The 22315-nt window shown below is 42.5% G+C and overlaps 1 protein-coding gene across 5 annotated transcripts in view; it reads left to right on the forward strand.

Moving 5' to 3' along the window:
• Nucleotides 1–22315, forward strand: part of PKP4 (plakophilin 4) — a 230779-nt gene that overhangs the window by 194402 nt on the left and 14062 nt on the right. For all 5 annotated transcript variants that reach the window (XM_025404979.1, XM_025404982.1, XM_025404980.1 and 2 more), the window contains exons 12-16: nucleotides 13069–13252; nucleotides 16302–16419; nucleotides 17849–18040; nucleotides 18224–18397; nucleotides 21423–21573. In XM_025404979.1, coding sequence (XP_025260764.1) covers nucleotides 13069–13252; nucleotides 16302–16419; nucleotides 17849–18040; nucleotides 18224–18397; nucleotides 21423–21573 — 819 coding nt within the window. The remainder of the gene's footprint in view (nucleotides 1–13068; nucleotides 13253–16301; nucleotides 16420–17848; nucleotides 18041–18223; nucleotides 18398–21422; nucleotides 21574–22315) is intronic.

The raw sequence follows: 22315 nt of genomic DNA on the forward strand, positions 1-22315 counted from the left end.
CCGTGATTACGCCCACAAATTTACCCTGATCCGCCTGTTAGGGAGGCATAGAGGAGACAGAATCATCTGTAGTACATGAGTGCTTTCCTGCTTTGTCTGATGTCTCTCTTTCCATCACTTTGAACTTCCTGTGTCTTGTCCAGTTGTCTTCCCATAGTAACACCATGCAGCCAGGAGGGCTGCAGACAATTGTGTGCGCTGCTCCCTGAGACAGCAGTGGCGATCCAGGGACAAATGACATGGAAAACACAGCTTCTCCTCAAATTTAAGTAGCCAGATTCATCATGACTTGATCCTTACATCCTTAATGGGAAGCTTTTTCCTGCTCTTCTGTCCTCTCATAGGAGGAATGAGTCTTTTCTGAATTTCTGTTTGAGGTTTTTCCTTGGGAGCGACTATTACAGTGCCTTTCCTGAGCTGAGCTCAAGGAATTTGTAAGGTTTAGTGTTAAACAGGAAGAAAAGTACATGATTGTGTGCTCTTTTTTTCTTTACATTTAAAAATAAGTCAAATTTACTTTAAGTAGAGCCCGACTTTACTACCAAGGACTTTTATGTGCCAGGTTACCTGGAGCACACTCTGGAATTGAGTGCTAATATAGATGCTCTCCTCCTTATTTTATTGAGAACATGAGATCTTTTAAGACGTGGACCTTGGCCTTGAAGAGAGGATATAAGTGTTTTCTAATTCAAAAAGAGCTATTTTCCTAATAGATCATATCATTTCTAATGTAAAACTAAGAAGTACCTCTGATATTTCTCTTGAAAATATCTGCCAGTAGCTTTTAGGCTATAAGAAACAATTTTTTTGCCATACTTATAGAGTAGGAGACATTAAGAATTGCTTTATAACTATATACTTTTACCACTAATCATTTATTTTGACATGTGGTCTGATTATCAAATGTTTTCTTCAAAACATTGAAATGAGAGTGGTCAGTGGGCAAACACTTCACGCAGTTGCCATAAGTAAAGTAGGTTGGACCAGAAGACTTCAGAAATGAGTTTCCAGTTCAAAAAGCCAAATGGCAGCTGTGTTTGATTTATACCTAAACATTGTCTAACTAATATGAAACAAGTCACAATATAAATCTAGCATCGTTGCTTTTTTTGTGTGTGTACATGTATTTACAGTCTAAGCTTTATAGAGACAGCAAAATTGCTCACATTTCCCAGTCCTACAATTTAGTGGTACTAACCTTAACTGATGTTCAGTAATATTTTAAGGGTGATTGATCCTTGATACATTTTAAACCATGGAAACATCAAGAGATCCTTGAACTCTTCTTTCTTCTTTCATTAACTCTTCCTCACATCAAATGCTCAAGCCGTCTTTAATTATAGAATCACAGGATTGGGGGAGACCTCAGAACTCATTTTGTTCAGTAATCCATCCAGTGCTTGAATCTCCTGTACAGTTTCCATACAGAGTAGTCGCAGTCACGTGCATGAAACCACAGGACAGGAAGCTCATTACCTGGTGGGGTTAAGGCTGGACAAAGTTATCCAGAAAGCAGCAAGAAGACATCTGATATAACTTGAAAAGGCAAAAAATACAAATGCTTAGGAGGTCATCTTTGCATAGGAATGGCCCTACAAAAAGACCAGTTCCACCCTAGATCCAGCCACCAGCACTCCTAACCAAGAAAGTAAGCCCCCAATCTGAACTGTCACTAAAGCACATCTGCTCGGAACTCAGGCTGCAAGGTGCTATGTGACCATGTCACCCAGCATTCCCCATCAGGTGCCCATCTCCTATAAAGTCCCCTTTGAAAACAGAACATTAGCCTTAGATTTTAGTGTTCTGCTAGTATCATTCACAAATACCATGACCAGCCTTGCACGGTGCTTGGCCTTTGTGGGTAGGGTCTATGCGTTCCTAAGTGAAAATTATAGTCAACTTAGGATCATGAAATGTTAAAATACAGTGAACCATTGTGTTTCAAATATTACATAATTTGAAGAAACTGCTATCCCCTTGAAACTAGAAATTCTTTTATTCTTAATATTAAGTAATTCAACCCAGTTATTAATCCAGTCTTTTTTTTCTGGTTCCCTTTGTTTCAGTTTGGCAGTTTTTACTGTACTTGAGTGGAGAAATTTTAGCTGTTTTTTATAAAGATACCTTGCCTTTGCTTTAAACACAATAACTGCCCAGGGCCTATATTTTTGGCCACATCTTTATTTTTAGAGGGGAAAAAGGACTTTTCTTCAAATGTATTTTCCCAAGACAGTATGGCTGTCATTGTTAATTAAAATGGTTCTCTAATATGTAACATGATTCTTGTGTTTTCTTCATTGTGTTGAACATTTTCCAAGTTGAAACCTAATGAGCTTTTCATTAAGTGCTGATATATGTGAGTGCTTAGGGTAATTTTTCTTTTATTCCAAAGGTATTTTTTGTTGTTGTTGTACTTAAACTTGAAAGTTGGATGAAGTATGGTTGTTCCCCAGTTTGGTTATAAAATGAATGTCTACTGGGCCACAAAGTATGGAGGGAAGATGGGAACATCTTGTCACTAAGAAAGATATGTTGAACTCATTTGTTCAAGATAATTAAATAGTGTTTCTAAGCTAGGAAATAGGAGTTTCAAGTTATTGCGCATCCTGAAAACGTCATTTTTTAAAACTATAGACATTGAAGATATTGCACAGAATCTGGAGGCCTGCTTTTTAATGTGTATACCAGATGTCCCAAACCATCACACTTCTATTACCCTCTTAAATATCAGAAAGTAGCCTTTGTTCTTCAGTAATAATAGACTTTGTTCATATGACTGCTACATGTACATTTCTTCCAATTTAGCTAGTGATTATTCATCCATATAGCAAAGTAAAATATTTCCACTGTTTATTGTGAAATGTTTGGATGCCAGCAATGGATTCCAGACACTGCAGAATATGAAATGAAGCGTATTGTTTTCCTGATCATTAGCTCCATATTTCTAATTCAATGATAAATTAATAAGAAAATAATAGTTGTAACTAAGGAAGGGTAGATGGGCCAGGCTAAGGTTTAACAAAGGGCAGAATACTCTGGCAAGAATTCGTCTTGTGTGCTATAAAAAGCAGGAGTTTAGTGGACATGCCTTTTGGACAGTTACTTGCCATTACAGGATGAAAACAGTTTATGAAGCATGTCCCCTTAGCCTAGTTAATAAATGCCTTCACAACAGGTCATTTATTCTCTGATCCAGAGAGGAGTCCGTCTGTTACTTTCTATCCTACTGTAATGGACCACTAGGGCTGTTAGAAGCTGTGTGGGTCATTTTTAGAAATCTAGCAACATCTCCTCCCAATTCCCAGCCCAAATCAGTAAGGATCCACATCACTTGGTCCACTTTATAAAACATAGCTGGGCGTGGTGGCACACACCTGTAATCCCTGCACTTTGGGAGGCCAAGGAAGGCAAATCACTTGAGGTCAGGAGTTTGAGACCAGCCAGGTCAACATGGCGAAACCCAATCTCTACTAACAATACAAAAATTAGCCAGGTATGGTGGCACATGCCTGTAATCCAGCTACTAGAGAGTCTGAGGCAGGAGAATTGCTTGAACCTGAAAGGCAGAGGTTCCAGTGAGTCGACATGGCGCCACTGCCCTCCAGCCTGGGCGACAGAGACTCGCTCTCAAAAAAATACATAAAACAATAACAACAGAAACAGATTCCCTTATTTACTGAACATTTCAAACCCTGAAAATGTGTAATGAGAAATGACAAATTTTTTTTTTTTTTTTTTTTTGAGACGGAGTCTCGCTCTGCCGCCCAGGCTGGAGTGTAGTGGCCGGATCTCAGCTCACTGCAAGCTCCGCCTCCCGGGTTTACGCCATTCTCCTGCCTCAGCCTCCCGAGTAGCTGGGACTACAGGCGCCCGCCACCTCGCCCGGCTAAGTTTTTGTATTTTTTTAGTAGAGACGGGGTTTCACCGTGTTAGCCAGGATGGTCTCGATCTCCTGACCACATGATCCGCCCGTCTCGGCCTCCCAAAGTGCTGGGATTACAGGCTTGAGCCACCGCGCCCGGCCGACAAATTTTTTAAAGTTTAATTGCTAAGAAGACAAAAAACGTCTATTATAAATAAACCAATTCTCAATTGGTAGAGAACTTTAGGAAAGAACTCTAAAGAAATCTATCTTCCCGTTATTACAGATGAGAAATTGAAGTTCAGGAAGGCTGAGCAGGCAAGTCTCCAGGCTGAGTTCCTGATGTCCAGGCTGGAGGTGTTTCTTCCTTGACCCTTCCCCTGCCTACCCTGGCCACTGAAAAGGGCTGAACAGGAGCTAAATCTGGAGGGTACAAATGTTATTTCCCTTGTTCTTTAAGATTACCACCCAAAAGGGAGAAGAAAAAAGCCCCACAGTAAACTTTACTCTCTGCATTTTATCCGGGACCATAGAGAAATATCCCTGAATTTTGTCACTAGCACTATAATATCAAACTAGGGATCAAGTAAAGCTTCAGTTTGCTTAGGAAACCTAAAAAATGTGATTTTCAGGTCTTGTAATTCAAGATTTATAGTTTTGAGTATGAAAAGATTCAACTCTGTAAGTGGAATATGACCCTATATTTTGAGTGTAGGCTTCCGAATGCCAGGCACAAGGAGGCAGTCAAGTAGGGAGTCTCAGAAGGTTACTAATAAGACTTGGGTATTCAGACATCAGTCAGAGTGGAACTTCTCAGCACGAGAGAGACCCTGTTATGACATGCTCCCTCAGTTGACTAGACGGCCTATAAATGCAAGGAAGGTGGAAATTTGGAGATCCCAGACCAGGTCCTGCAAATGCTTTGCGGTTTCTGAGTGTGATGCTCTGTAGCTTACAGCTGGAGGCATCTTTGTCTCTAAGCTTCTGCCAGCACCAGACAACTGGGTGTTGAATAGTGCAGTTACAAATGAGCAAGTGTGTTCCTGGAACATGTAGGTCAGCTGTGGAATATATGACTTCAGTGACAGTTTCTTGGGCAGATCTCTATGAGAGTGTAACTGTGACAGTGTAAATGACTTAATTCTGTGTCACACTGAAATAACCTGCAGAACAAGGTGGCCAGGGCCACTGCTCCCACTGCCGTTTCTGCCCCAGAGGGATTCTCTAATTTCCTTTCGTGTGGCCTTTTATTAGCTCTGCTCCAACAGAAGGAACCACTCTTTGTGTCCCATATGGGCAATTCTCAGTCAGCATTTCTGAATTGTAAGCTTATTTATTTTCTGTAGAAATGCCTTTCCAGGGAACATAGAACTGTATAACTACATTATGTCATTAATCCTCAAAGCATACCCATGAAGTAGTAAAATTAGAATAAAGAAGAATATGTTAAAATGCAAATATGATTCTGTAAATGGATCTCTAAAAATTGATAGATCTTTTCAAAGGTGCTGTGATCCACCTTTATGCCTGCAGAATCACAGAAACTCGGGCTAACCCTTATATTCTCTAAAGGCACTAAAGATCTATCTTGTCCCAGCTAGAGGAAAATTTCAACAGCAGAAACAATCACCTTTAAATGGAATATGCAGCCTGGGGCCCCTGTGTGCAGCCTCTGTGTCCACCCCAGGTGCTTACTTCCACACAGCTCCCTCCTAGGAAGCATCTTGCCCTCAGACCATCTGAGCATCCACTTCCCACTGCCCTGAAAGCTGAGATGGTGATGTTCCGAGCACAGCTGGACCTGAGTGAGCTCACCCATGCCCCATGAGGATTATGCATCTGCTGTGCAGGAAATCCCAGGGAACACAGAGGTGAGTAAGGCAGGCCTGTCTACCACCTGCAGTGCTCTGTGCCAGCCAGCAGGGAGTGCAGCAGTCAGTCTCTCATGCTTCAGGGCAGGAAGGAGAAAGCCTCAAGCCACACCTGTAGACCAGGAGCCTCACTGCATGGAGGGATCACTGCACAGGTTTCAGGAACTCTGCTCAGATAGTGGCATCTTAGAAACTCTGGGAATGGCTACGTACCACCACGACTTGTTTTGCTCAGAATTTATCCAGAGAAAGGTATTTTTCTATAACTGAGGACAGTAGTTTTATCCCTGTCTTAATAATTGTTTTCCCATTATTTCAGTTTCACTTAGATTTCATAATTTGTTGACAGCCTTCAGCCCTGTTAGAAAGCTTGGGCAATTGATTAGCCCAGCAGACATTTTTATGGCACTGATTCTCCCCACCATCCCCTTGACTTCCTCATTTCTGTTAACAGCACCATATTTTCACACATATTCAAACTGCTGGCTTACCTGTGACGTCACCCTCAGTTTGCATCTGGCTCCAAATTCTCACTACAGGCACTTCCGTTCCCTTTTGGCCTCCTCACTCCTTCAGGTCCTCAACACCTCCCTCCTCCATCCTGTCCTGTGAAATAGGCTCTGCCCCTCCTGGCCCATTGGCCTCACCCTCATCCCTGGGATAACACTTGTGCCGGCAGTTCAGGTTTTCCCACCTGCCTGTCCAAATCAGTAGCTCCTGTGACCTGCCAGCCAGCTCCGTTGCCCCTTCTGCTCCTTTCCCAGGCTATAGTTGGCCTAAAGAGCTCTGCACCCCAAACCTGCTTCTTTCTGGCCTCTGTCCTTGACACTCCAACTCAAATGTGGTCTTCCATCCTCCTATCAAACAGAAGTTCACACACTTTGAAAAACATCCAGGGAGAAGTGGCATGGTCTCGAATGAGCGTGAGCTTTGGGGCTATTGTTTCCTTCCAGCTCTGTGGCTCCAGGCACATCACCACTGTCAAACCTCAGTGTCCCCAGCAATAACACATTACCTGCAGCTTGGTGTTTTTGTGATGATGTGTGTTTAGCGCCTGGCACACAGGATATTCAAGCCATACTTGTTGCTCTTCCTGCCCTTCGTCACAACTGCCTGGTGGTGTAACTGTTTGTGGTAAGGCCCCCCTGAGAACAGACGGCTCCCCTGTGTGTCTCCCTTGGAGTCTGGCATGAAGCAAGCAAGCATCTCTACCAGTGCTGTTCAATAGGAGAATAATATGAGCTGCATATTTTCTATGTTTTCTAGCAGCCATGGGAAATCTATTTTAATAATATATTTTATTTGGCCTAATAGTTTCAAAGTATTTCAACTTCTAAGAAATATAAAAATTATTAATGAGATGTTTTGCATTCACTTCTTCGTACCCAGTCTTCATAATCTATTTTTTACTTAACAGTGAATCTCAATTTGGACTGGCTATATTTCAAGTAGCCACATGTGACTGATGGCCACCATATGGGGCAGCACAGGTCTATACTGCGTTTGGGTAGAGGTAACGTAAATCTCAAAGGTGCAAGGTGTGTAACTTTAAGGCTGGCAGGAAGCCATATCGTAGCAAGATGTAGGCCCCATAGCATCTTGGCATTACTCTCTTCCCAAGAAAAAGCCACAGAAGTTTATAAAAACCCACTGGGCTAAGGGGAGAACTTCAGTGGCAGCTGCATAGAGAAGAAATGAAGATGTGTGTTTGCTAGATCTTGAGTGTTTCAGCCAGAGACTATATAGGGAATGATAATGGAGGCATGTGCTAGGAGAAGCAGGCAAGAGCCCTGATAAAATCTGCAGCCCTGATATTATTATGTTTGTGCTATTAATCTAATATTTCTACCCCCATTTTTCAAGAATGTTTGCAGGGTGGTTATTTATGACACCAGTCTGTTCCAGTGAGCCCATAGATGCAGAATTGCCAGGAGCTGGGGCGGGCGGTGGGGAGGAATACATACGGGTCAGTGTTCCCTCAGAGAGCTTCATCGGGAATGCACAGTCGCATTAGCCACTGGTCATGATACTTGCTTTGTACTGGGAATGGAGTGGGGGTTGAGTGTGCACAAGACCTTAGCATCTGTTATCTCCTTGACAGTTCCTCACACCCTGAGCCTGGGTAGTTTTACCTGCCTCCCTCATGAACGTGTTGTGAAAGAGCACAACTGAAACCAGAGCGCTCAGAGCAAGGTTCACTCAAGAAGGAAAATGCAGGAGCCTGTCCAGTGATGATGTTTGAAGCACATTGGCACCTTTTTAGCTGTTGCTTTTTTTCTTTTGACTGTCTACAAACACTTGGGCTTTTTAAAATATAATTAGGAAACATGGCATAAATTGACTGCTGTCTAAAAATGAATGGTTTAAGATTGTCTTTCACATCAAAAAGAAAAACAGTTGAGTAGGCTGCCGTGCGTATCCGCCACCAGAGAAATCGCATTTTCCAAATGTTGTTTGGTTGTTTTTTAATATCCTTTAAGAAGTGCATTTTTCAAATAGTTGCTATTATTTTAATTAATCAGTAAAATCAGCTTCTAATTTGACTATAAAATTATCAGTTGGCCATTAGAATAGCTATAAAGCTAGTTTTAAATGTGAGCTCTTTCAAAATTGTGCAGCGTAGGATTTATGTGAAATGGTATTTTAATTACTTTATTCATTCTTTGTGGGGAAAATGAACTTTCATCTCTCGTGGCAGTATTTCATTGTGATTATTGGTTACTCATAATTATATGTACTTGTTCCTGTGACAGAGAATAAGCAGCATTTTCTACAATAATATGCATGAAACTCCCTAATATTTTCTAAATTAGTTTGTATATTTATATTCTTAGTCCTCACAACAAATAGCTAATTGCTTTAAATTAAATAAAACCTCAAGCTTCCTCAACCAAATTCTAGTTTATTTTTAACTTTCCCATTGGGAACCAGGAGATAATGGAATATGGCGATAAATGTTTTTGAAGCAAATTTTGCATTAGGATGTTGGAGTTAGAGGTTTGTCATGTTGATGGAGAAGGCTAATCCTACAGCTCTTCATTTTCTCATCAGTCTTACAACATCTGGGACTTGGTATATTCTCTATTCATTATTTACTGCCCTAGCAAGATTCTTCCTGACCCATTAAATGAAGCCCTAGACAAAGTGGAGAGAACATTGTTTTAGTGAGGTCGAGCACACACAGGTGTTATTAGCCGGTCTTAAGAGAGGTGCTTTTTACTTTGAGCAAAAAAGCCAAATTAATCATTTTATATTTAAGACTTTTAAGTTTAATTAAATCTTTTTCATCCATTATTTGTTGACTAGAACTGGTTGTTTTGGCTTTATATAACCTTAGTTTTGGAATAGAAAAGGAAGAAAAAGCAGTGCCTTGAGACTTGCTTTGCTGCTCAGAATGGTGAGTTAAATCCATACCGAAGGTTGCAGCTTTGTGTTACATTGTGAAGTGCAGGATTAGAGGGATAATATAACACACAATGCAGGGTGATAAAGTTACCTTTTTGTGGGTCCCTTGAACACCACATACTTAGCAAAAATAGAACCTTTCCTTTTTTCTGGTCAAGAATAACTGTGAACTTTTTTTTTTTTTTTTTTTTTTGGAAGTTGCAGAAATGAAAGCCTGAATTTCTATGGTAGGCTACTGTTATGATCCATAAGTCATTTTACTTGACTGAAAGATAGCAGAGTCAGCTTGTCTACTGAAGGGGAACATATTTTTTTAACAACTTTATATTTTATAATTTGCCAGCACTGTTCCTTTCTATTTTGCACTTTGAGGGATGGGGATTCTGGCATGTTGGTGTGACTTTTCTGATTCTGGGAGATAGAATGGCAACTGGATTCTCCTATCCCCATAACTAAGATGGTGGTTTCGGCACCCATCTATTTTGGTCTCAATGTGAAAGGCAGGCAAAACTATGCTGACAAACTTTGTTAGAGATCCTCTCCCCCTAGTTGCAAATTTTAAAGACACTCCTGAATACTCAGTTTTACGAAAAGGCACAAAGGCTAGGTAATAATAATAATACTTATAAGCTAAGTCCGATAGGCAGGAAATAAAAGAGAAATCTAAAAACAAATACAAGATATAAAAATGGATCCGTCACAAATATTTTTGACCACCTACCATGTGTCCTGCATTTGTGTCACACAACATATATATAAAAGGATGGATAATGATAGGCTATTTCTTCCTCATTATATAATACTTGCCTAATGAAATTAAAATTAAATTTCAGCATATAAATGTTCATCTTTTTTTTTAATCGACATGTAGAATTTCAAACCTATAAAAATATTTAAAAAGGAAAGTTAATTAATTTGGGACAACTTGGCTCTTTAAGGTATTGTATGTAAAGCACACAATGCCTGGCACAGAGTAAAGCCACGGTAAGTGGTGATGCTACCATTGTTTACATTGATTTAGGAATGTTTACGCTATGTCCAATCCCAAGTATATATACTGGCTAATACTAAGCTGTAGAATGACATACAGCTCCATCAGTCATTCTGAATGCCTGGGAAGAAAAAGAAAGAGCAGGACAAAATTCTACCACCAGCATGAAAATCAGGGAAATTCTCAAATCAGAGAAATATCCTCTTGCCGGAAGTAGGTGATACAAGTAGCTGGGAGTAGAGACAGAAACAACACAAAAACGGGTTTTTCTGAAAGCAATCAGATAATTTCCAGGTATCACCTCCAGGATCCAATATGCTGAAGAACCATTCTTCTTAGTCATGTTTTCACCTGAAGTTTGTGACACAGCTTGTTTAATTTTCTGTGTATATATCCAGTATTATAGTATGAGAGACTTGACTTTCCATAAACAGCTGACTTTACTGGAATGCATTTATTCTGTGAAGCTGAGAATATCTTACTGAAAAATGCAGCTCTCCACCATGCATTGAGGAATTCGAAAGCTGTGACAGAAAATTTGTGCCAATGGCATTAGGAATCACATGTTACGAAACTGTCCGCAGGGGAGGTTAGGGAATCACCCTTTTCCCACTGATGGCTTCTGGGCTGCATGCTGCCGCTGTAGCTGGCTCATGCTCCTGGAGGCCCCATCAGGGCCCAGGGTGGCTATGGTTGGCCTCCCTAGCAGGAAATGTTAAACCCCATGTTAGTGACAGAGTCTGTTGTCCTGCCCTGCTATGCCTTGACCCAACTCTGTCTTCTGTTTTCACTCCCTTGCCCTGTTATTTGGTTAGGACAGACTGCCAAAAAAAGTGTTTCTCATCCTTAGCTCCCGGGTCCCTTCTGTGGTCGTCAGGCTTATCAAATGTCTTTTAGATTTGAAACAGAAACACAATGAAGCCCAAAATTGAGCATAGATAATATGAAGCTGCTCTGAGTCAATTGGGGTGGGGATCCGGAGCCTTAGGACCAATTCTTCCCCAACTCCTCACGTGGCTGCCACTACGGGAGGCCAGCAAAACCCCCAGGTTCCAGGGAGCACAGTTTAAAACCATTGCCCAAAAGCACTTTATATAGAAGCATAGCCAATTTTCTAAGAATCCGTGGAGAAATAGCTCCAACTGTAGAATTTAAGTTTTTTCATAAGTACCCATAATGTGTGCTGCCTTCTAACCAGGACCCTAGTTTTTGTGTACCCCAACATAATTATATAAGCAAAGGTCTGTCATGAACAGAAGAAAAGAAGAACAGAACAAGCTTTCAGAGGTAAAGCAGGGTCTTTACTTGCCTGATTTAGAACTGTCTTAAGTCTCCCTCCCATTCTGTGTCCTGAAGACTGCAGTTATGGTGGAATAGGAGCAGAAAAGGGGTAAAAGTCCTTGGGGAACAAGGGAAACCAAATCAGCAAGATCTAGAAGTCAAAGCCAAGTGAAAGAGGAGAGTAATGGGCACAGGTCCAGAGCAGAACACAAGAGGAGGCCAGAGCACAAGCATCAGGTTCCAGTCCGACCATTCCCTCCACAGCACATGGACAGGCCTGGGAAGGGGCAGTCCTCACGCAGTTTAGAGTCAGAGGATTGTTTCACTCTCTTCACTTCTAGCCCTTGGCTTCTACCTCCCCTTCCTCCACAAAGGAAGGAGTTCCTGTCTTCCTCCCCATACCACCCTCCTTTACAGGGGCACCCAGAGAAGGCTGAGCAGGCAGTGTCCAGGCTGGCTTCTTGGGCTGTGACAGCTGGAGCAGCAGTGGTCAGTCTTGTCTCTGGGCCATGCTCTTGATCAGTCATGTTCACAGGCCTGACACGCTCTCGTGGACATAGGCAGATTTTGCCACCCCTCTCTCTTTGCAAGGCCACAAATGTTTTTGTGTGTTGGTAGTTGTGAAAGCACTGTACAGACTTGAGCAACTTGCCAGGGACATGTCAGGAGTAGAGGGCTCTGGGGAACTTGAATGCAGAGAAAACCAGCTGGACCATCTCTTCTCCACCTACTTTCCTCTTACTCAGGAAGATGCACTGATGTGAAAATGACGTTAGGGTAGGTATCATCTCAAATTCACTCCAATGTCTATGAGAGCAATTATTGGAAAACCTGTGCTATGATAATAATTTAAGCTACCTCATACTTGATGCAAAGATTAAGGCCTTCTAATATCATTAAATAGAACTCTAATAAGCTCCATTTAGGATCTGTTATCCTGAAATCTTGATATGAATTACAATACAGGCGCTTCTTAATTTATTGTTAGTTTCACCTATCTCCAAAAAGGAATGACAGTAACGTGTATTTCTAAAGCACATGATAATAAAACTCTTAAAATTGAGATAGAAGTGTTTAAACCTTATCTAAGTAAGGTGGATGAAGCAAATATAACAAACGTCCGTGCCAGGAAAGTTACGGCAAGTGCTTTATTGAAACTTGAGCTTCCTGATAGCAAAAGTAAGAAAAGGAAGCAGATGAAGAAAAACATGCCAGTCTTTCAAGAAAAAAATATTTTTCCAAGTACTAAATTCTAAAAATGGTTTGTCACACAGCCATTAAATGTAAAATACAATGCAATGAATAGCAGTTTTTTAAAAATCACAGATGTATTATATTCAAGACCCTTGCTTGGATTGTGCCCCTCTCCCTTTACAGAGTAACTAATTTGCTTTGCAAAATCCACAGTCACCTTGCCTGATAGATACAGAGGCTCTAAAATCCAAGAGGGTGAATATTAAGAATTTGTAATATGCTGTCGGAGGCTCATACATTCACTCAAAACTTATTAGAGGTCTCTCCCCAACCTGGTTGCAAATACAGGCCATAGATTAGGTTTGGAACAGACTGACTTCATATTATTTAGAGCTAATATGTTTATTTTATTTCTAAAGCCACAGGATCTCTAACTATTTGATCTTTTAAATCTCCTTTTTTAGGAGTTCTTTGGAATTTATCCTCATGTGATGCTGTAAAAATGACAATCATTCGAGATGCTCTTTCAACCTTAACAAACACTGTGATCGTTCCACATTCTGGATGGAATAACTCTTCTTTTGATGATGATCATAAAATTAAATTTCAGACTTCACTAGTTCTGCGTAACACGACAGGTTGCCTGAGGTAAATTCTTTATTTCTTCTTTCCAATTAGTTCTGTGATTAAATAATATGTGTCATAGGTAAATTGATTTTAGGAGGACTTACTTTATCTATCTAAGTTTCCAGTTTTTATTTCAAAATTTAGGCCACTGAACTTTGTTATTCTGGGAGAAAAACATCATGAGCACAGACTTGTGGCCTTAAAGAAGTTATCTTGTAAATGACTCTTCTGTGACTTACTCAGAAAGGCCCTTTCAGTCTAAGATTACTGCCAAAATTCCAGTGTTTTCCACTTTAACAGCATTTTTCTGGTAATCACATTCTGATTGCTAATGTGTTTGCAGCCTGGTGTTTGTTTAAATTCAAAATGTGATGGTTAAAACCATTTTGCTTTTAAAGAGGTGTGTGATTTAAACAATCAGTTTCAAGTTTTATAAATAAGCGAACATGAGCCCAAATACTCTTTTTTAGTCATTATCTTTTACAGTTAAAGTCTATATATAAAGTCTCTTGCAAGCGTGCACAGTAGAGTTCATTATTTGCCGTTAACACTCATCAGCTCCATTTTGACCCTGTTTCCCAGCCTTACAGTATCCTGAGAACTGGAAGCAAGCCTTAGGGCAGAGTGGAACAGGGACAGAAACAGTGGGCTCTGGTCTCAGACCGCCTGGCTTCCAGGACCCCTTTGAGCCTCCGTTTCCTCATCTGTAGAATAGGGATGATAATACCGCCTCAGAGCTGTGAGGGGTCAGCAGGTGCTTGTGGAAGGTGCTTAGCGCAGTGTCATCATGTGAGCACTCAGTAAGTGTTGTTTAACATCTAAGCATCACCAAGACAGATAGCCTGAAAGACAGCAAAGCTTGCGTGGCTGGTCTGCAGCCTTCCAGCATTGTGACAGGTAGCTATCAGCCCCGGTCAGGGGGCAGTGCTGGTGGGGAGGTAACAAGAATTAGGATCTCAGAATGCAGGCCAGCTCCTCCTAATTCAGATGCCTGCATCCTAAGGTGGGTCTCGTGGCCTAGCAATCATCCAAAGAGCTAGGATTACTCCTCAGCCAGCCAGCTAGGCTTCAGGGAGAGCCTGGGGCAGGACTCACCCTAACTCCCCCTGTGGGTGAGGGATAGAAACATTTGGTGAATGCCCTCTGTGTAAAACCAATGACCAATAAAACAGACTAGGTCCCTGCTCTGATGGAACCACATTCTTCCAGGAAGACAGACAAACAAGGAAATAAGAAAATAACAGTAGGTGCTATAAAAATAAATAGGGTGCTATAAAAATAAATAGGGTGCTATAAAAATAAATAGTGAGGGTTATTGAATGGTTACTTTGGGGGTCAGGGGGTCTCGAATTTAAATTTAAACCTACATCTGACATACCACAAGGAGTGACTCACTAGAGGGTGGTGCTGGGGAAGACAAGAGTCATAGGCCAGTCAAGGGAATGGTTACGGTAAAGGTTCTGGGCCAGAAATGAGCTTGCAGCCATAGCCTACTGAGCAAAGGGCAGAGTGGTACCAGATGATGTAGGATTTTGTAAGTCAGATGGTGTTTGCATTTTATTCCAAGTGCCATGGGAAACCATCAGAGTGTTCTAAGCAGTGGAGTAATGGGGTTAGTTTCTAGGTGCAGTGTGGAAGAGTGAGTATGGGCAGAAGTAGAGACAGGAACATCAGGCTGTTGCAGAGATCCGGGCAAACAGTGAGAGTGGCCTAGACCCAGGTGCTGGGGTGAGGTAGGCAGATTTGGGTTATTTTGTGGAGGAAGAGCTGACAATGCTTACTAATAGATTTGAGTATTAGGAGTGAGGAAAGGGGGGAAAATAAGGGTACACCTAGATCTTTGGCTGGATCAGCTGCAAGCACAGAAGGGCTTGATGGGGGTAAGGGAGAAGAATGCTTGGAAGGGTGAGCAGGTGAGCAGCTCAGAGTTTTGACAATGTCCAGTTTGAGAAGTCTAATTAGCTATCTACGTTCCAGTGTCAAGAAAGCAATTGGAGGAAAGAATCTGCAATTCTAGAGAGCAGTCAGGGCTAAGGGCAGATGTGTGCCAGCCTATGGCCATGGGTCCATAGGTTGTATTAAAGCCAAGGAGCAGAAGAAGGCACCTCGGAGAGTGCTAAGATGAAGACAACACAGGACCTGGGGCGCTCCCATGGGCAGATGAGTCTGAGAAGCGCGAGATGAGAGAGAAGCCGGGTGGGGTCCCAGAAGCCAGTGGAGAAAAGGAAGGTGGTGCGGAGAGGCAGGGCAGATGAGAGCCGCCGTTCCACTGCCCCCTCATCTAGTCGCAGTTTTGCAAATTCTCAATCTGCATAATTTTACAGGTAGCCTAGAACCATTGTTAATGGGACACAAAATAGATCCTTATTTGGTATCAATTTATGAAGACAAATTGATATAAAAAAATTTAGACAGAAAACCGTTTTCTGGGTGTTTTATAATTGAAAAGACGAGAAAAGTTTTAGCATAAGCAAATATCTATATTTAACTAGAAATGTTTATAATACAAGAAATTATATGTTTCCTCTGTTCATCCAAGAAACATTTAATGACCACCTACTTACTGTACACAAAATATTATAATAGGCCCAGGGGACTGCAAGAAGCTTCTGGCCTAACAAGGGAGGTGAAGCATGTCTAGAAGTAGCCACCACCATGACTGAGAGCAGGCGGCCTTCCAGGAAGCAGGCACTTTTCTGATTGTTTTCTATGTAGCAACTCACTTCTTCTTCACAACAACCCTGTGAGGTAGTTACTGTTATTTTCCTCCTTTTACATATGAAGAAGCTCAGGAGAATAGGCCCCTAAACAATTACATGAGGGAGTTAGAAAGTGACACATCATGAGGGAGATACAGTCCAAATGTGCCAGTTCCCTTCCATGTGTGGATAATGAGGAGCCGGCCACCATTGTGAGCTTCAGGGATGTTACTGTGCAAGCCCTCAGTGCCTCCTCAGACCTCTAAGTGGCTGCCACCTGTTGTCTGCTCTCTCAGATCCTTAAGGTAAGTCCACGTGGCTGATGAGTGCATGATTCATCTCAGCAGCTCCTCCTGTCTCCACCCCTTTAGGAACCTCAGCTCCGCGGGGGAAGAAGCTCGGAAGCAAATGCGGTCCTGCGAGGGGCTGGTAGACTCGCTGTTGTATGTGATCCACACGTGTGTGAACACATCTGATTACGACAGCAAGGTCAGTGCCGGCCTGGCTGCAGGAGGGCGTGGTGGCAGGTTACCATGGTGCCTGGTGCCACTATTTGCATGCCATTGGTTCTTTCTGACCTGTAGAGCCTCAGGAGGCCACTCTCCAGATCAAAGGGCAAGTCTCCAAAATTATAGGAGCAAGGACGTGGCAACTTAAGAAAATATCCTGAGAACCGTGAGAACAGAGTGGCTTGGTGTGGTAAAGGCTTTCTCTCTGGTTCTCCTAGGCTCATTCTCAGGGTGGTGCCCATGCTGCTATTTCCTCCAATTCTGCATCCCCACTAGAATCAGAGCCATCAGTACTTGAGTATCTACTGAATAAAAGTTCCTGGTTGAGGCACTGTAATCCCCCCAAACTCTCTGCCCTCTTGGCTGCAGTGCAGTCCACAGTCCCCACCCCCAGCACTAAGTGTTGCTGCACCTCTCTACACCCACTCCTGCTGCTGCCCTGTGGTTGGTCTGTCCCCAGCATGAGCCCCTTACCCTCTCCCTCCTGTGTCCGAGTGCAGGGCGTTCTGCTCATCATTTGTCAGCCGTGACGACCATCCAGGATCTTCCTGGGGACCGAGGAAAGTGGGAAGTACAGGAAAGAGAGACTAAAAGTGTCAGGACTTCCAAAGTGAGCCAGATACTTGGTGTCAGGATGGACTGGACTAGGAGAGGCCTTTGGAAGGTGTTGGATTGTAAGGGTGAGCCTGAGAGGAAAAAGGATGATAAGTGCCTGGGAAAAGAGAGAGGAATACAAGGGAACACTTTTTGTTTGAGCCTCATTGAACCAGAAGATCTGCAGATGAAATTGAGAGGAGTAAGCAAGTTGGAAAGGGAAGCTTGCTAGATAGGCAAATGCTGAACTTGCTTTTAGACACTCAGTTAAATGACAGTTGGCCTCCCAATCAGAGGTGTGATAACAGTCTTTTAGGGAACAAAAGACCGTGTGCAGAAGGCAAATGTCAACAGGGAAAGACATCTCTGAACATGGCTCAAAAGAAGGGTGGAGTTGGGAGATTGAGAAGGAGGCAGACATGGAACTTGGGGATATGGTTGTCCCCAGGGAGGGAGTTGGGGCATCTGTTGTCATGCCAAGGATCTGCAGTAGTGAGAAGTGAGGCTCAGGCGTCTTGGGTGCAGCCTGCACGGCAGCAGCCCTGAGGAGAAACACTGGGCCGGAGCCTCATGCCTTGCAGTCGGCATGAAGTCAGATTCTCAGCAGGACTGAGAAAGGCTCTGCATCCCGTCATCTGGGTATTCCACAAACACTCTAGAATCATAATTCCCTCTTCAGATTGTTTCAAGTTCCCAAAAATAAAAAGTAGTTCTTTCATATTTCCCATTTACTTCCTGTCTGCAGTGTTCAGTACAGAAGTGTTTTGCTCTAATGTGCCGAGTTGTTTTTAATTATACGCCATGCTGGGTTTCAGACAGTGGAGAACTGCGTGTGCACCCTGAGGAACCTGTCCTATCGGCTAGAGCTGGAGGTGCCCCAGGCCCGGTTACTGGGACTGAACGAATTGGATGACTTACTAGGAAAAGAGTCTCCCAGCAAAGACTCTGAGCCAAGCTGCTGGGGGAAGAAGAAGAAAAAGAAAAAGAGGACTCCGCAAGAAGATCAAGTTAGCATTTTATCTGATATGAGACTCTCACGTTTCATTTTTCTGGGAGTGAGGAATCACATATTTGGCAAGAAAATAAATTTTCTGCATAGCTATAGCTGAGTCCCGCAAAGGTGAATGTTTTCAAGTATTGAAGATCATGTTCATTCTGCCTCCATTTAACGTGTGCTATTTGTCTTTCAGTGGGATGGAGTTGGTCCTATCCCAGGATTGTCGAAATCCCCCAAAGGGGTTGAGATGCTGTGGCACCCATCGGTGGTAAAACCATATCTGACTCTTCTAGCAGAAAGTTCCAACCCAGCCACCTTGGAAGGCTCTGCCGGGTCTCTCCAGAACCTCTCTGCTGGCAACTGGAAGGTAGGATGACTTCCGCGTATCTACACTTCTTTCCATCTTTGCAGATTAACTGGAAATGTTACATGTATATGTTCTGCCTCAGTCAGATCAGCCCTGATGATGAAATGGTCACAGTTACTTAGTTTGTCTGTGAAGGGGGTAAAGGGAAAAAAGGGAGACAAGCAGTTGCTCTGGGGATCCAAAGATAAATACAAGTCCCTCACTGTGAGAAACAGAAGGCTAGTGAGAAAAATAGATGGTGCCAGCACAGTGTAGAAGCCACAGGATGTGTGTGTTGTGGGGTCCTGAAAGAAGACATCTAACCCAGCCACACAGTGTAAGGGAAGGTCAGGAAAAATGCAGAGTGAGGACATGGAGGAGATTTCCTGAAGGGGATGCTGCCCAGCAGAATCTCTAAGGATGAATGAAAGTAAGCCAGTAGAGGCTGAGGCTGCAGTGTAGAGGGAGCCATCCAGATAACAGGGACAATAGGAGGAAAGTATCGCGGTGCAGAGAAGACAGTGTGGGCCAGGACTACTGGCTGCCCTCTGGGGCCCAGTGTGAAGCCAGGCATCATGGATAGGCCTGAAGGCCAAATTTCAGGAGCTGAGTCCTACCTGCACACAGGAGGGGTTACTGAAAGAGTCTGGGCAAATGAGTGACAGAGACGGGCTAATGTCATCACTGCTCACCCACTTACATGGCAGTGCAAAAGGTGGATTCAAGGAAGGGAGAGTTAGAAGCAGGGATTGCATTTGGGAGCCAGAGCAGCAGTACAAACAGGTGAGAGATCTTGAGTGGCAGAACAGAACACAGGTTGGGCAGTGCTGTGGGGAGGGATAGAGGACCTCACTCTGTTCCTCTCAGGTAGTTACAGACATGCCTGTGTCTAAGGTTTCTGCATCTCTTTGCAGATGTATGACTATAAAAACTGAAGACAGTTTCCTCTTGTTACCACTGTAAGCAAGTTCTCAGAACTTTCTAAATGTCCCCCAGCAACTTCCCAGACAGTCCTTGTCTAAGACATTTTCAACCTCTAGAAATTTCCTGACAGGTGTATTTTGTAGAGTTATTACAATGCTTGCTTTTGGCTACTTATCCCACCTTAACCCCCCAAAATGAGAATCTTTTGGTGATAGTGTTTTCAAGATAGTGAAAAGAATTGATAAACCTAGGTATGGTTTGTTTCATGCAAGTGGCCACTATGTTGAATATAGACTGATAACTATGGTCTAGTGCTAAGCCAGTATGGTAATTTTGTTGTGGCTCCTAGTTAAAGTGCCAGTGACTCCATGTGTAAGTGCTGGCTCTGAATCCAGGCAACTCTGCTTACCGTCTGGCAGCCTAGAGGCTCTGTCCACAGTTTCCACCTCCCTAAAATAAAGTGAATATTAATACCTGCCTTATAAGGTGGTTGTGAGAATTTAGTGAGATACTCCCAGCACATAGGTATTTATAAACATTTATGTTGTAGAACAGCCTTCACCTTCAGCTTCTGTGACCAGAGGATCATTTGATGATACTAAAAAAGACAATAATTGAAATCGGTGTGATTTGAGTTGTTTCGAAGTTCGTGTCTGGGATCATTTAGTGAGAGTTAGATGGCAAGCTCATTTAAAATATAAACATTATATCTAAGCGATTTCAATAGTGAGTTAAAATATTGGACCTTCACCAAGAAAATGAGATAATCGTGGCCACAAGTGTTATCAAGTAAGAAGCTATTTCAGGAGCAGCAATGGCTATAGTTCTCCAGAAGGGAGACAGACTGGGCTGGGCTGAGCTGGGCTAGGCTGGGCTGGGCTGGGCTGGGCTGGGCTGGGCTGGGCTGGGCTGGTAGGTCTCCAAGTGAGACAGAAGGAGATGGTTCTGTTGTTGCAGGTTTCAGAGAGAGAAGTTCATAAAACTGCCTGAGTGCTTTGCCCAGTAACAAGTCATGTACTTCATTTCCCCCCTGTAGACTTCATTTGATTTGAAAAATAGGAGTATGCATTTCATATGCAGAATATAAATAGGATCTTTGAAATGCATCTTTCCCTCTTATTTGTATTATTAAAATAATCTATTCTGTTGGTATTCAAGAAACTGGATGGTCAATCACATATTTTAATGTTCAAAATAATACAAAGGCCTGGTAGATCTCTGTCCTCATGTCTTGGTCACAGTAGGAAAGTAGATGTTTTGTGAGCAGCATCTTTCAATTACCCTAAAATTTGAAAGATGATTTGCATTGGTTGAAAAAGTCAATTAAAGCTCAAAGCTGAAAACAAGATTAAAGAACCGTTTTCTAATGTTACTCTTTTTGGTTGTTTCACTGATGAGTTAGCGCTCATTTCCATTTTATAAGATACACAAACTGACTCACTATACAGAGTTTCTTCATAGTCACAGAAAAATTTCTTGACTATGGATTTTTAAAAAACAGCATCAGCAGCTAACTAATCTTGAGTGAGAATGCATTTTGCACACAAATATACTTACTTTTTCACCAGGCTGTATGAATTATGATGCTGGATGTTTCTGGAGAATTCTCTTTCTTCTGAGGCAAGGGATTTTTCCAGCCAATCTCTTTGACAGGTTACTGAACTCTAAATATTGTTGCAGGGAATGGAGGAAAAAAATGACTTGATGGAGTCAGGTTCTCCTTTCATGTGTGCTGATGGGTTACTGTCTCTGCCATCCTATTTATAGCCTCTGGGCTTGGCAGGGGACCAACTGCAAAGAAAACACACGATCCTTCCTTAATCATGTTTATGTATCTGAGATAGAAAGTAATCACTGCCTTCTCTTTTCTGCACAAAAATATCTGGCAGATGGTGGTTTCAGATTTTCAGGCTTTGGGATTTCTTTTTAAATCAGTCATTCCAGCCTGTCTTTCTCCCCAACTTTGGTTTTCTCTTCACTGACACCACAGATTTGATCTTCAATTGGAAAGAAACCATTTAATCTATTAGTTCATCTTTTGGAAACATCTTTTTTAGGTGACAGTAACATATGAAAGTGGAACCCTGTTTTATATTACTTCTTGCCTTATTTTTCTCACTAGTTTGCAGCATACATCCGGGCGGCCGTCCGAAAAGAAAAGGGGCTCCCCATCCTTGTGGAGCTTCTGAGAATGGATAATGATAGAGTTGTTTCTTCCGTGGCAACCGCCTTGAGGAATATGGCACTCGATGTTCGCAACAAGGAGCTCATAGGTATGTTCCGGTGACAAGATGAGCTGTAAATGTGAGAGCAGCTACAAAACTCGTGAAACTCTTCTTTTGATTAATAAATATATGGCACAGCTGAGCCCTAGTCTCCAGTTTCTTGGCATATTTGAGTATTCCTGCTTTGTGACCATTCTTTTTCAGCAGGAGGCAAGCTCATTAATTAATCATTGATTAGGGAAGGTAAATTTTCAGAAAGGCCAGCAATTTTAGTTGTACCTTACAACAGTAGTAGAGTTAGTGTCTCTCATTTCTAAGAGAGTTCCCTATATTCTGAGCCACAAAAAATCTTAATTCTCCCTTTCCAATTTTTGGACTGATATCTGCTAATTCACCAACACTACCATACTCTAAATAAAAAATCACATGAATGTTTTGTAGCTTTCCCCTCTCACATGGGTATAAATGTTGATTCTAGAGAAGAACCACTGTCCCAGCATCATTTCCACCCAGGGCAGGGGCAGGACTAGGGTGAGCTAAGCAAGGCCCCAAGGCCACAACATTTTAGGAGGCCTTTACTCTCAGGTTTGTAAAGGTAGGATTGGCACATGCACAAATCAAACAGTGAGGACTTCTGTAAGCTCCGCATCCCAGGCAGCTTGCTTGCCTCTGGGACATTGCCACATCTTAGGCAGGATGCAGGCTAAAGAAGAGATCAGGGACCCCCCCCATAAACCTGAGCTTCATTCCTAGGATCTGCTGCTCACTGGCCATGCGACCTGAGGTGTCC

Source organism: Theropithecus gelada, chromosome 12 (assembly GCF_003255815.1).
Source record: "Theropithecus gelada isolate Dixy chromosome 12, Tgel_1.0, whole genome shotgun sequence".
In the NCBI taxonomy this organism is placed as follows: domain Eukaryota; kingdom Metazoa; phylum Chordata; class Mammalia; order Primates; family Cercopithecidae; genus Theropithecus; species Theropithecus gelada.